Raw genomic sequence first — 15,826 nt, forward strand, 5'->3', positions numbered from 1 at the left:
CGCAATGTAATACACATTTGATGGCAAATCATTAAAAATTGATATTTTTGATATTTAACAGTACTCGAAGTAAACTTTATAAACCTGATGATTTCTACCTAAAGTGTATATAGGTGGCATGAAAAGCCGACGATCAATTGAAAATGTTGACCTTTCGTATTGAAGATATGGATTTTTTTCCCAAAACACAAAAAAGTCTTTTTGGGGAAAAAATCTTCAATATGAAAGGTCAAAATTTTCAATTGATCGTCGGCTTTTCCTCCCAGCTACATCCCAGCAAGTTGTAGTCCTTGCCCCTATAATATACATATCTTACTTGTCACCAATGTGCTATAATTTTTGAGAAAAATGCAAAAATAGTAAAAAATAATTGGCCAGGGGTGCAGTACCCCCTTAAGGGAAGGGGTATGAACGTTTGGACAGTATTTATTGTGGGACATTAGAGCACATCAGACATATCGAATTGCATTCTGAATACGAAGAATGGCCTTCTGATATCAAATAATTTTGATTTTTGAAATTCGCAATGTAATACACATTTGATGGCAAATCATTAAAAATTGATATTTTTGATATTTAACAGTACTCGAAGCAAACTTTATAAACCTGATGATTTCTACCTAAAGTGTATATAGGTGGCATGAAAAGCCGACGATCAATTGAAAATTTTGACCTTTCGTATTGAAGATATGGATTTTTTCCCCAAAACACAAAAAAGTCTTTTTGGGAAAAAAATCTTCAATATGAAAGGTCAAAATTTTCAATTGATCGTCGGCTTTTCCTCCCAGCTACATCCCAGCAAGTTGTAGTCCTTGCCCCTATAATATACATATCTTACTTGTCACCAATGTGCTATAATTTTTGAGAAAAATGCAAAAATAGTAAAAATAATTGGCCAGGGTGCAGTACTTTATAAGGGAAGGGGTATGAACGTTTGGACAGTATTTATTGTGGGACATTAGAGCACATCAGACATATCGAATTGCATTCTGAATACGAAGAATGGCCTTCTGATATCAAATAATTTTGATTTTTGAAATTCGCAATGTAATACACATTTGATGGCAAATCATTAAAAATTGATATTTTTGATATTTAACAGTACTCGAAGTAAACTTTATAAACCTGATGATTTCTACCTAAAGTGTATATAGGTGGCATGAAAAGCCGACGATCAATTGAAAATGTTGACCTTTCGTATTGAAGATATGGATTTTTTTCCCCAAAACACAAAAAAGTCTTTTGGGAAAAAAATCTTCAATATGAAAGGTCAAAATTTTCAATTGATCGTCGGCTTTTCCTCCCAGCTACATACACTTTAAGACTATATCATTAAATTTATAAAATTTACTTATGTCATAAAATTTGTATTATATCGTGAATTTCATAAAATGAAAATTATTTGATATAAGAAAGACATTCTTCGTATTCAGAATGTAATTCGATAGGTCTGATGTGCTCTCATGTCCCACAAAAAATGCTGTCGAAACGCTCAAAACGCTCATTCCAGTTCCCTTAAACTAACACAAAAGATAGATTTTAATATGGCATTATTTTAGTGGCAGAATGCTATAATAGACTGGTTGTTATTTAGTATCATAAGATGCTAGTGGCTTATACTGTCATTTAAAGCAGATTGCGGTCATTTGGTAAGATATTAGTGGCCCGGTGCAGATATCCTGGCCATGACTTCTCAGTTACTATGGTAAGATATTGATCATAATAATGGTAGGCCCTAACGGTAAAAAGGATTGGCTCTTTGGCTGGTCGTTATTCAATATAGCAAGATATTGTAGTGGCAGAAAAGACGGGTAATATCTTCATATGAATGGCTGCCATCTACTAATGGTTGTGGCTTATAGGCCTAGTGCCATGTAAGGCAGATGGAGTCTCGATCATCTGGTATTCTTGTCTGAGATGATTATAGTGTCGTAGTCCAGATAATAGAGACATTGCGATTTCCAAACGTAGAAATCGGACGTACGTTGATCTATTCAAAACCACTCTCCTGTATCGAAGCGAGGTCACGTATTTAGCTATTTTTGAAGATATTCCACGTGCAAAAGCGACGTAGATACATCGTTGAAAATGCACAAAATTTGTCCATTTCACAATATATTAAAGACAGTCAAAGATAATGAACATATGAAGGAAAGTCTAATTATTATTATTATGATCCTTTTTGTTTGTAACAAATCATTATAATAAAGGTACAGCGATGTGTTAAAAATGGACTAAATTTAACGCAATATCCACACGCAGAGATTGCCCATTGAAATGTGTGTGATACTTTGCGTTAAAAAAATTACATTGCGATTTCCCATTTTGGATCCAACGTAGAATAAAAAACGCAGATGCTACGTTGAAATATGCTGATTTTACCTCATGTCTAAGTCCATGCAAAGTCTCATTTTGAAAGTAAAGTCATGATGTATGTATGTAGTGATCTTTAATCTACCAAAATATATGTTTTGGGGCAACTATAATATTTGGGGAGCACAAAAAACAATTAGGTTTAATCAGCATGTAGGTCAAAATTTTAATCAAAATCAAAAGCGGTCTGTTTGAATTCATGCAGAGACTCAGCTTACTGCTATTTTTTCATCACTATACCCTCTATCGACCTAGATTAGAAGCTGTTAGATTAGATCAAATATCATAGTCTTTATTCTGGCTTTCTTGTTCTCCTTCGTGACGAATGAGCACAATCCAGTCTGGAACCGAGACTAGCAATATTCAACACCGTATTAACGTACGCGAAAACGTACGTGCTACGTGCTGCGTTTGGAAAATCGCAATGTCTCTAATATTAAGGTTATGACTTCAATTTTATTATGCTAAGATATTGATATCAATAATGGTGTGTACACATGTTCATCAAGACGAGCTCTATACAGGGTGTCCCAGAAAAAATTACCGAGTGAATAAAATTGAACGTAAGTCGAGAAGAAGACACCAGAATAAAAAAAATCAAAATGTAGCGCATTGCCTATTTTGTTGTGCATCACATACGGAAATTATATTTGATTCGGTTGACTGGTTCCGGAGAAATCAACGATTGCATAATGCGTGCACAAATGCAGTTCATTCCAAGTTTGATCAACATCGGGATCAGCATGCGCTTTTTTCATACTCGCTCACCGCGTCCTAAAGTTTGTGTATCTCATTAAATTTAGTCTACATTACATGTACCTATTAAAATCCGACGGTGTTATGTCATTCATTCTTTCTATGAAGTTGAATAACAGTTTGTCCGAGAAAACTTAGATTTCTGAAATTGGAAGCTCTCCAACTTAAATTCTTTAGGTTGTGCAAATATACTGTACAAGGAACATTTGAGTCAAGAATGACAATGATCAAGTGCTTACAGCTTTACGTGTGATTTTTGATACCACGCAACATTAATGTTGAAGTTTTAAAAGATTTTAACTTTGCATTACAATTTCTTGGAAATATTCCGAAAACATTAATGTGTGTGAGAAATTTTTAAGCCAGCTGGAATTCTTTATGTAGTAATTCTTTATGCAACATTTATATTAACATTAACGAAAAAAGATATTTACAAAATACCGTGCATTATCTTACATGCAAGCTTTCATTTTCAATATCGTGCAGGTTTTCAAATTTGAACAAAACCTAATTAAATGTTCTGCAAGAAACATGTTGTTTAAAAAGAACGAAAGGGATTTCATAGAACAAAATATGAAGCCCATTGACATTTTAACCACTAGTTTGCATTGTGTTGAATAATCTTTCTTTCAAACTTGGAATGAAGTGAATTGACACATGCGTTATGTAATCGCTCATTTCTTCGCGATTAGTCAAGCGATTCCAGTAAAATTGGCATATCAGATGCAGAATAAGATGGGCTACACGCTGATGTTTAGACTTGTGGATTCTGATGTCTATGTTTCGACTTACGACCAAATTTATTTGCCCGGTATTTTTTTCTGGGACACCCTGTATGGCTAATCGTCATTCAGTATGGCAAGGTAAGTTAGAGACATAGATCCTGTCATGTAGTCATGTTAGTGGCATCTAGTCCGATATAAGGCAGGAGGCCGGCAGTCATACAGTATGACGGGTTATTATGACAATGTGCTATATAAGGCAGGTATTGTGACCCACTTGTCATATAAATTCATTCAAGATGATATAATGGATCAATGCTATAAAAGTCGTGTAATATGATTGGTTGTCATACAGTACGCTATGTCAATGTTTTAGTGCCGAAGGGAGTTACGTTTTGCGCACAATAGCGTCAGAGAAAAGAGCAAATATTGGTATTTATTTCAAAAGAACAAGCAGGTTGGTATATTAATATGGTTCGTCAAAAATGTTAAGATCGGCTCATTATCAATACTTTGCAATTAGAGCTACAACTGTTCGTTAATAGCGTACATTGCTAATATGTCGTTTTATTATTTCTTTTCAAGAATCTTCTATATTTAATAGGAATTCCCTTATGCAAACTTTTGGTTTGTCAGTTCTGAGCTCTTAGCATGGCATATGGTCCACATAAGGCAGAAGACTGGTCGTCATTCAGTATATGGGATATTATGGCAAAGTGTCATATTAGACAAGTATTATGGCGTAGTGTCATATAGTTTGTCAAGATAATATTACGTCATAGTGTCATTTTCTTCTTTCTGACGGTTAGTAACAATAATTTCAGTCATGACAATTCCGATCTGAAGATTTTTCTGTATGGTAAGGATTGTAAACTCAAAGTCGCAAAATTTGCATTTACGACATTATTAAGTTTCTCACAGATTTGTGTATTTTTTTGCAGATATGTATGTGCGGAAGACTTGCAGATGTTACTGTGAAGCATGGCGATTCTAGGATTGCAATATGGATGTTTCTTAATTTAATAATAGGCCCATTCCATTTTCACAAATTTGATTTGGTTTAATCTAAGTATTAATCAAAGAGACTAACCAGATTGGCATTTTTGGCTCATATTTAAAGTTTAGTAAAGAGTGAGGACTCTGATGTGGTTCCAACTGTTGGAATGCACGGTGGATTTGACTTCTACGATTCTGGTATTTTTGCCATCAGCCCTGACTTTGGACTTCATAGCATGGCACAGTGTGTGCTTCTCGTTTGGCAGCAATAAACCGACACCAAAATGCTATATTTGTTGTTGTGTGTATGTTGTGTGATGTAAGGATAGTCATAGTAAGGCTCGTTTCATCTTTTCTGTTTCGGGAGGTCTATTGTTCAGTAACGAAAACGCAAGGGATTAAGTAGGATGGTGTGTAAGTTGACTTCATTGTTACGTTTGGGGCATCATGCTTCTCATTTGAAGAGGTAATAATAGGTGCTGTCAATCACACTTATGTCTGTCAATAAACATGATAAAGGTTGGATAAGTCAATTATATGCAACACTGGCGTCTCAAGTGGGCAATCTTACTCATGTCAGTCATTTAACTAGGCAGGATAGGCCTACATCAGGTCCGAACGCAAATGTGGTGTCATTATGGTCCATATTACTATGAAATTTAAAAAAGGACCCCTGCCTCTTATCCTCTCGCTTTCTTCTCTTTCTAGTTTGTCTGTCTCTCCCCCTCCCCAACTCTCACCTGTGCCATCTTTTGAATTATGTGGATATCTGAATTATATTGGATGTTGTATTTCCTTTACCCTTCTCCCCCCCTCACTGTTTTAGCAGTAGGCCTATGATCAACGTGGAAAAATCAAAATAAACGGATTAAACTCCTCCCTCCTCTCCTCTCCTCTCGATCTCCTCTCCTCTCCTCTCCTCTCCTCTCCTCTCCTCTCCTCCACCAGATCATCTCCTCGTCTCATCATCCCCACTCTCTCAAATAATATACATTTAAAATAGATTTGAGTCTGGCAATTTTGCCTGAAGCAATTATCAGATTACCAATTCCGATGAAAGAAATCCTATTAGTTTCACTTCAAAGCACTTCTCTGGTGTTGCATATTATCAAGTTTTAAGGTGTATTTGGGACGAAAATAATTCCCCGTTTAATCGCTACATAATCATAATATGACCGATTTTTGCGCGATTGCACGAACAAGTATACGTAATTCTTGGCAACACTTATTACTATTGATTAATTTATATTAATCATGTTAATGTATATTTCTACACTGGGCTATTTTCACGATCTACTCCCGCTTAGGCTTGAAGCCGTACAATTTATCGCCAATTTACGACCGTAAAATTTAGACACTTCTTTTGTCTAGATTAGCATCAACCCTCTCATCTCACTTTTTTCATGTCAGAAATTAAAATAACTCCCGAAACCGAAACAGAAGTTATCTTCGTTCAACTTTTTCTGTAGTCAACAAAAGACTAGAATAAAAGGATTGTTCACACGTACCATGCTAACACTTCAAAACAACAATCAGATCCGAAACCGAAACCGGAAACCGATTTAGGCCACTACAGCTTCTAAAACCATCATCACAATAATAAAAAACTGGTAAAATCATGGATTTGTACAAGGTATTCAAAGTATTGATGTTAAGACAAAACCAGAGTTTCAATTCGTTTACTAATTTTATTACATAATTTTCTGGTGTTACAATTCTTTAAGGGTATACGAAGGGTCGAAGCAGCAAAAAAAATAGTTCACAGCATCTTGTGAATGGTAGTGAGCTTTAGCAAAAATTGCATTGCTCAATTCATAGCGAGCGTGCAGAAGAATTCAAATATCACAGATATACTTTTGTAGGTCCTGTGGTTCTTGAGTTATGTTGTAAAGAGGTCTGGAACAACAACACTTTTGTCAAACGTACATAACTCATTAACAACAATAAATTAAGCAAGTTTTCAAAATATATGATTTGTAGAATGAACTTTTGCAAAACACCAAAGTGTTATTTTTCAATAATATATTGATTCAGATAATGAAAATTTTTGGCTGTTTCGACCAACAATACCTCGTATACCCTTAATTCACATGTTCATCAATAACTACACCCCAGGTATTTACAATCAGAAACTCTGCATAATTCTTCATCATTAAAAAAATGTATGAACATGTTTGTAGTTAACCAGTCTCCGGGGTGTGTCACCTATAGCACCAACAAGCTCCCCATATTTCATTGCACTTGTGACTGGGGATCATGGCCTTAGGCACATAGCCAAACAGAGTCCAACAAGCTGGGACAAGTTTGCTAGTTTAAGAGCATTGGTCCCATGGTATTGTCTGGCTCATGCTGCCGCATATGTTAAAACGCTTGAGGTTTGCTATCTTTTCCCTTATTGCCTCAAGGTATCCTTGTAACATTACTCAAAATCAGAACCAAAAGTCTTGTCTTTGTCGCTGTCTTGTTTGATGATATCTTTGACATCTTGGTCATCGTCTCCGCTGTTGCTGTCATTGCTGCTCTCATCATCGTTTTCATTATCCTTGTCACCATGATTGCCCGTCTCACTTGCACTGGTGTTGCTAATATCTTGCGTGGTGTATAAATTTCAATCATTAGAACCAGCTGTCATGCAGTTGCAAATCTTGCAGCTAAAGTTTTACCTGCTTACAGTAGATCTTGAACTTGACACATGTCCAACAATACGCCACTTAAGAATGCAAACAGATAAAATACCTCTCATCTTGGGCACATCTTTCTTCCACTAAACACCTAAAAGACAAAAAGACAAAATCCAACATTACAATATGCAAGGTTTGCATGCATGATCAGTAAATTGCTAAACAAGTGATGATAAAGGCTAACTGAAATTAAAAAAACAACAACTGCGTGGTAAATTTATTTTGGCAGGCAAACTAAAATTGATTCCAAATCAATTCTTACCTCACAACAAATTTTTCCCATGCTCTTTTATATATTCCTTTTTTTATCAAGGAATTTAATGTATAAAAAATTCCTAAGTTGGATGCGACACATGATTTAGTTATCGAGGAATACATACCACCATGGGTGCAAAATGCTATACCATGTTCTTCACCGCAGTACCCAACAATTTATGACAGTGTTTATACATACATTATGTTATTTTTAAAGATCTTTCGATAAGATTGAATACAAATTACATCACACTTCAATTGGAATACCAGACACTGAAAACAAAACAAATGAAACTTGCTTACCATCGCCAAACAACTGCTATCTCCTCATATACAAATCGCGCATTTCGCAAAGTTTCTCTGTCGTCTTGTAGTTGGCTGCTCTTCTCCTATTCTCCCTGAAGATCTGTCTGGGAATGATATACCTGCCAAGCGACAAACGGTGAGACTTGCTTTCCTAAAATGCTGTGAATGTTAATAAACTCCTTGGCTTGAACGATTGTAGGTCGACTAAAAACAAAGCCATAATCGAAACTGACGCTATCGTGACACGATCATTTGATAACATGGTTAGTGTTACATGCAATTGTGGCAGAGGGCAAAAGCTGCTCCGAGTACACCTTTAATTGGGAGAGCTCTGGTGAAAGTGGTTACGTCCACTTTTGAAGAGGCCCCTGAATAGACTAAGCTACGGTCTCGAGGAGGCCGGTAAAAGGGTCCAGAAGGTCTTCCCATGCCGAGCCCTCATTGACGTCAACCGTCCCAATGTCAGACCACTCGCAAGGACACCTTGCTGAGAATCACGGCTTCAGATCACCAAAACACAGGCTAACGTTTAGAGCCCTAACCGATGGTACTAAAGCCTTGATCTATGGAAACAGGATTGGCAAATCAGTCCTTGGCCACTGAAAATGGGTCCTGAGCAGTGACTCACAGCATAGCCAGGCCTCAAAACATGGGAGAACATGTATCAAACCGTGAATCACAGGTATCAAGCCGGACCGGAGCTGCAAGATGCGGGTTTCAAGTCGTGCATCAGAGCTGTTATACAAACACATGTCCTACTGAGTTGTGTCTGAAGGACACCCTTGGAGGACTTGTGCTAGCAGAGCTAACATCATAAGATACTTGATGAGCTGACCAATCTGTCATGTTATGACGGCATAGCGCCATAATGTGATAATGTGGAACATGTTGGCACTTATTTCAGTATCACTGGATACAGAATAAGTGACAAAATTGTAAATAAATACTTAAGAATCACCTACCTTTGTGAAGATACTTTGAGGTTGCTTCTTATACATGATACTGATAATGTTGTCATACAGTGTTCTTAAATGGTCAGGAATTCCGCTGCTTCCGCCAGTTTCAGACCAGTAATAAATGGCCAAAAGTGCTATCAAAGGTGTACTGGTATCCAAAGTCAACTTGTTCTTATCTATAAAGTTCACCAAACTATCGCCGAGGTATTTCGTTTCTATGTCTTGTCCGAAAAACATTTGTACATACTTTTTAACCTTTTCCCTGGTCATCTTCTTTAGTTCTAAGCGCTTGTACCAAGGAATATCCTTCATTTCTTTTTCTCCCCATGGCCTTGTTGTTACTAGCACACGACAGTCTTTCAATTTCTGATATTTCATTACATCTGTCACCCTATTACCAACACCACCCTTTTTCTCAACCTTACTTGACATAAGGCCCGGTACTTCGTCAAGTCCATCAAAAATGAAAAATATTGATTGTTTCAAATTCTGAATGACCTCGCGAAGTTTCGTAGGCTGAATATCTATGTCTGAAAGCAGGTGCTCACAAATTGCATCTTCAACAAGGGTATCCTTATCGACTTTCACCAGATCAATAATAAAAAGGAGACGGATGTTTTCAAGTGTTGTCCCCACACACCAATCATGAGCAACCTTCGCACAAAATGATGATTTGCCTTGTCCAGGATCTCCAACCAACAAAAACCGTCTATGACCTCTGTCTTCTTCTATCTTGAACAGTTCTTCATATGATTCCAAGCTTTCTTTTATTGGTTTAGCTCCGGGGCCCACGTCGCGATCTATGGTTACAGGTATATAGATTTTGTCAAACTCCATCCACTTGCCTGTCTGGTCCCAAGGATAAATCAGTTTCTTGCACAAATGACTCTGGTAGTGCTTGTTTAGTTCCTCCGCAATACCTTTAATCAAATCTAAAAGAAAGAAGAAAGGAAATAAGACATAAATGAATATTATTAGAATGAATGTTAAAGTAAACATGAATAATAAAGTAAAACATGGCTATGAAACCATTTTTATTTAGCTTATAAGAAACAATACTTATTCAACATGTTCAAAGATTTGCAAGTGCTCCTGTAATGCCATAGACATACATCTAATACAGCACACATGCATCCCAAGACACACACGCACACTCTCTACACCCCTACATACACACCCCCACCCACACCTACTTGCCTTACTAATATTAATGCTTGTTGTCATGTCAAGCCCTCATAAAGTCGGTAAAACCGAACAAGTGTCAAACCGGTTTACGCTGCGAGGACGTAAGCTATAGAGGGGGTAGTACAGTGTGGGCCAAAAACAACTTTACCCAATTTAAAAGGTTCATATCTCAAAATCGAAAAGTCTGCTGCAAATTGTTTTCACATATGCGTAAAGAACATCTTCTTTAGAGTATTAATTGGTGAAAAAACTATCCAAGAATGTATTAAATTAAAAACGTGACGCTAGTTTTAAATCAAAGAGTCAATATTAACTTTGTCCACGCGAAGGCCTACTAGCTGTCGCGTCGCATCACTTGCATTCGATAAAGAATGAGAACCACTCAGTATACGCACAAATTTGTTCAGCAATTTTATATAACACAATCAAATAAATCAAACATGAACAATTTAAATGTCAAGCTATGATATTTCGTCATGATATGCAGCTTTCACGCTGCAAAGATAAACACAATTCTCTTCAAATAAGCGCAAAGCAATTGTAACCTCAGACCTGATTTTTTTTTTTTTTTTTTTCATTACGAAATGTTATCTACAAGAAAGTTTGAAGTTATTGAACTTATTGCGTTCGTGGTATGTTCGGCAAATTGTTGCGTCGACAACTGACTCTGGGGTTAGCTGCAAGTTCCCTTTGAACCGCTGCAATATTTGCAGCTGAACGACCAGCTCCGTGCTTTGCATCTATTCATCACATCTCCGAGGTTGTGAAAGTTGTTCGTATGTAGAGTTATGGTAGGTTTCGGTGGGATCTTACGTTCGGGAAATGAATCTGAAATTGACGCTGCACAACCAAAAAGCTTCCTGTTCTTAATTAAGTATACCTCTGCCTTAAAAGTCATCTCTTGTGTTGTGAATTGCCTTATCTTGACACCTTGCAAACCTATTTAGAAATAAGCCACGCAGTCACAAAATGCACGAAGGCCTATTTAAAATTTTGCCAGATAAAACCTTTGTAATTGTGTAATTGTTGGTCAATGACAGAAGTGAAGTTTGAGTACATGACAAGTAAATGGGGGTAAAATCGATTGTATTTCTTTCACACATGTAAAACAATAATCACCTTTCTAAGACAAGCCAAACGTGTTTACCAATAACATGTATGCCTAACGCATATGTATGTAGTACTCTTAGCAATCGCACACATACCATTGAATTACGTGTGGACAAAGTGATATTTGACCCTCGGACGTAAAACTAGCACTATTTTGTTAATTTAGCCAACAATGCTCTATGGTTTATTCGCAGAAATCTCTGGAGGTGCCCAAAGTACGTAAAGTACGTAAAACAGCAAATGTACTTCGCATTGGTAAGCCCGCACCTTGAGTTTGCTTGCGCTGTATGGGACCCTCATAATGTGTCCGACATCCAACGAATTGAGGCAATCCAACAATTACCGGAGAACAGAGGGCACGGTCACTAGTATCCTTCAAAATCTGGAGTGGCCTTCCCTTGAGCAGCGAAGAAGACAACATAGATTAACAACAATGTTTAAAATTCAAAATGGTGAAATTGCAATACCCATTCCTGAATATGTTCAAGCACAGACAGTTAAAACTCGTCAATACCATCCCCAAAGGTTTAGAGTTATGACACCTCACATAAACACCTTAATATAGTTTCTTTCCCCGGACAATCATAGAATGGAACGCCCTACCTCCTTCCGTGTATATTGCCAAATCAGTTGACTGCTTCAAGAGTTGTATTAAAAATATGTAATTTAATGTATTTTCTCCTCAGTTTTGTATAGCTATGTTGTATTCAACTGGCGCCTTTGATCACCTCAAATAGATATTGCTTTCATACAACTTTGTTGAGTATTTATGTAGATGTAGATGTTAGCTTCTTTTGCTTTCATTTCTTCATCACATACTTTTAGAAATATATACATTTAGAATATGTAACAATATTATGAATAGCTTTTCTACAATTCGAACAACCACCCTCTGAAATTGGGTAAAGTTGTTTTTGGCCCGCACTGTAGGATATAAGACCTCATTTTTCGCCGTTTTATTTGGTTTCCGTAGCGAGGGCGCGTATTTAGGTCCTCGTTATGCACAAGGTCCTCGGTGTTATGTTAGAGTCCTCGGAAGTAATGCAAGGCAAACGCACCCCCCCACACACACCCAAACATATACAATTTTTTAATTCAATAATTGTGATGTGCCTTGAGTAATTTAATTTGATGAGTTATCTTTGTTTACAATTAGAATTTATTTCATGAGACATTAAGGATTCCCCATTCTTGCATCAACTTGATCAAAAACAAATTGAATCATTTCTAATTTTGGATCATATGGGAATTCCCCTGGGATTGTAAAGTGAAGATGACATCATGGGATTCCCCTCAGGAAGTCCAGAACATTGCAAGAACTCTACGTTATCATCAAGAAGAAGAGTGCTGGCTAAGTACTGATTAGTTTACAGAATAATTATATTTGATTATTTTTGTACAGTGTATGTGCATTTGTTGTCATATATTGTACCAATCATATCTTACTTTCAATTAAAGACTTAGATTCTGTTAGCTTAATTAAACAGTGTATTTGTGTTGTGCTTTCGTGTGTATTTGGGTAAAAGGTGATTTTGGCCTTGAATCAGTACGACTCGTAACAAAATTGGGGGCTCGTCCGGGATATACACTGTAAAAAAGGTTGACATTAAATTACTGAGATAACATCATTTGGGGTTCCCCTCAGGAAGTGATGTCATGGGATTCCCCTCAGGAAGTGATGTCATGAGAAAGGTTAATGTTATAATGAAGACTTGAGAATTTCCCAGGTAGCAGCAAAGTGTAAAGGTAGTAATTGGCTATTAATAGAATGGTTTTTTTTCCAGTACTTGGTATATAAGAAAATGTAAACATGATTCTACACAGTTTATAGTGTTGATCTGGGCTAGCTAGCTAATGTCCTTAGAGTCCAATTCCTTCAAAGAAAGGAAATTGCGAGCCAGAAATATTTTGTGTAGTCAATGTACTACTGCCTGCCAGTGTTGTCGGAGAAGATCTAGAATATGTCAAAGAACGTACTTCTTCCAAGAAAGGAATATATATTCTTCTGTCGAATTGCTGAAGTCTGGTTTTTTGATACAACACATCTGTCAATGTAAGTGGGGACAACTGCATCGCAGTCCTGCTTCCTGAAGATATTATGTGAAAGGTGGAAATAGCACCATTTTTGGAGAAAGCAGCGCAAGGGGATATGCGTTTGGAGAAAGCAGCGCAAGGTGATAAGTGTTTGGAGAAAGCAACGCCATTTTTGTGTGAGGATTTTATTCACAAGGATATTTATCAATGCAAGTGTACAATGGACTTCGCTGATTTTTGCAGGACAACTGAACAAGGATATATACATCAGCCGTCCAGAACATTGCAAGAACTCTACGTTACCATCAAGAAGAAGAATGCTGGCTAAGTACTGATTAGTTTACAGAATAATTATATTTGATTATTTTTGTATGTGCATATATTGTCATATATTGTACCATTCATATCTTACTTTCAATTAAAGATTTATATTTTATTAGCTTAATTAAACAGTGTATTTGTGTTGTACATTCCCGGTACATTCGTGTGAATTTGGGTAAAAGGTGATTTTGGCCTTGAGTTAGTACGACTCGTAACGAAATACATTTGAGCCACTGAAGCGATATTATAAAGCGTTACATGAATAATATACAAACATACAACAGAACGTGGTCTAATTCTGCATTAAAACGGGCAGCCTTATTTCTATAGATCTGCTGCGCATTCAAATTGCATTGTATTGCATCGTAATTTCATTTGTGTCTATGCTAATTATGTTTACACAACATGAAATCACGTGTTTTCAAGCAAATTCGCCGATAATGGGTGATCAAAAGCGATCGGAATGTTACAAAAGTACAGATCGCATCCAGCTTACTTCATGAGATAATCTTGGGAAAAGTACGGCATAATTTGTCTTGGTGCTTGCGGAATGCCATGCAGTAAAATATTAAAACGTTGCGGCAATTCATGATTGACAACTAGCAATCGGCGTGTCCTTCGTATCCTCCGCTCTCAATTTCTTATCCACTCACTAATCCTAACAAAAGCTTTGTGTTGATTACGTAATGTGTGGAGGCAAATTGCAATAAGTACAATGAAATAATGAGTAGGGCGGGCTCCGAGGCAGGTTTCTTCTTCATCTTACGTAACAGTATTGTTCTCCAAAAAACCCAGGAAGCTTGTCGTCTGGCGCTCTAGCTGAAATACAGCAAGATAATGTAAGTTCTGCATATCTGGATCAGGTGCACCATGTCAGTGATCTTATTTTGCAGGCTAAAACAAAGTTCTTCAAGTCCAAACTGACCAATGCGAATAGTAAAGATCTAAACAGATCTGGTAAATGTCTTCCAATCCATGAATCTGCTGCCGAATTTGCTGATAAATTTCCTGGCTTTTTTAAATCCAAAATTGATAAAATCAGTGCCGAATTTGATATTGATATATGTATTGGTAATGACAGTATGGTTCAATCCAGTGGTCAAACAACAGACTCATTGACTTGTTTTGTCCCTGCGTTAGTTGATGAGGTTGAAACGGTTATCGGCAAACTTGCAAATAAGTCTTGCAATCTTGATCCACTTCCAACTTGGATTTTAAAGCAAAATGTGTCTGTTGTTTCTCATTGTTACTAAGATCGTTAATGCTTCTCTGTGAGATGGCATTTTCCCTGATGCATTCAAGGAGGCCATTGTTACTCCTGTGTTGAAAAAACATAATTTGGATTCAAATATCCTCAAAAACTACCGGCCCATTTCCAACATTCAGTTTCTCTCTAAGTCATCGAATGTATTGTTTCCTCAAGATTCAAAGACTATCTAAATGAACATCATATGTATGAAGACCATCAGTCGGCTTACCGAACTGGCCACAGTACAGAAACTGCTTTACTTAAAGTGAAAAGTGACATTCTACAGACTTGACATTTAATATGGAATATTTTTCGCAAAATTCCAAGACTGGTCTGGACGGAGTCTGCATAGACCGCACGGGCTAAATATTAATAGGCGTTTGTCGGGAGATGGTGTAAAATAATTGTTTGACAGAAAATGTGCTTTCCATATGTATACATTAGGGTGCTCATAATGTAGCCAATTTGCCTAAAATGGCGGATTTAGGGAGGCTGAATTTGAGCTTTTGGGGGGACACAATTTTGGATTTTATGCAACACGGTTCTGTTATTATGACATTCATAGGGGTTTGAGGTGATATTTCTTAAACATCGTCAGCAACTGGCATTCATCACAGCTGAAATACACTTACAATGTACCAAGTGTTTGAACAGGGGAGGAGCTTAAAAATAGGGCTCTTAAAAGCTGTACGTACTCAGAAAGTTTGAATGGCCCCTGGGGACAAATGTTATAAACTTACGGTACAAAAACATCTATGCGGATTCCTGGTTGTCCAATGAACTCACACTGTTTCTTTGTGTACAGTAAGTTTAAAACATTTGGCTCCAGGGGAGCATTCAAACTTTCTGAATGCGTCCCACTTTTACGAGCCATATTTTTTA

At 37.0% G+C, this 15,826-nt stretch overlaps 1 protein-coding gene across 1 annotated transcript in view; it reads right to left on the bottom strand.

Moving 5' to 3' along the window:
* The window catches only part of LOC140144786 (uncharacterized), a 294,427-nt gene that overhangs the window by 144,796 nt on the left and 133,805 nt on the right, over positions 1-15,826 (bottom strand). The window contains exon 5 of the mRNA XM_072166591.1: positions 9,052-9,977. Within this exon, the coding sequence (XP_072022692.1) occupies positions 9,052-9,977 (926 nt within the window). The remainder of the gene's footprint in view (positions 1-9,051; positions 9,978-15,826) is intronic.

This window comes from Amphiura filiformis, unplaced genomic scaffold (assembly GCF_039555335.1).
Source record: "Amphiura filiformis unplaced genomic scaffold, Afil_fr2py scaffold_81, whole genome shotgun sequence".
NCBI lineage: Eukaryota > Metazoa > Echinodermata > Ophiuroidea > Amphilepidida > Amphiuridae > Amphiura > Amphiura filiformis.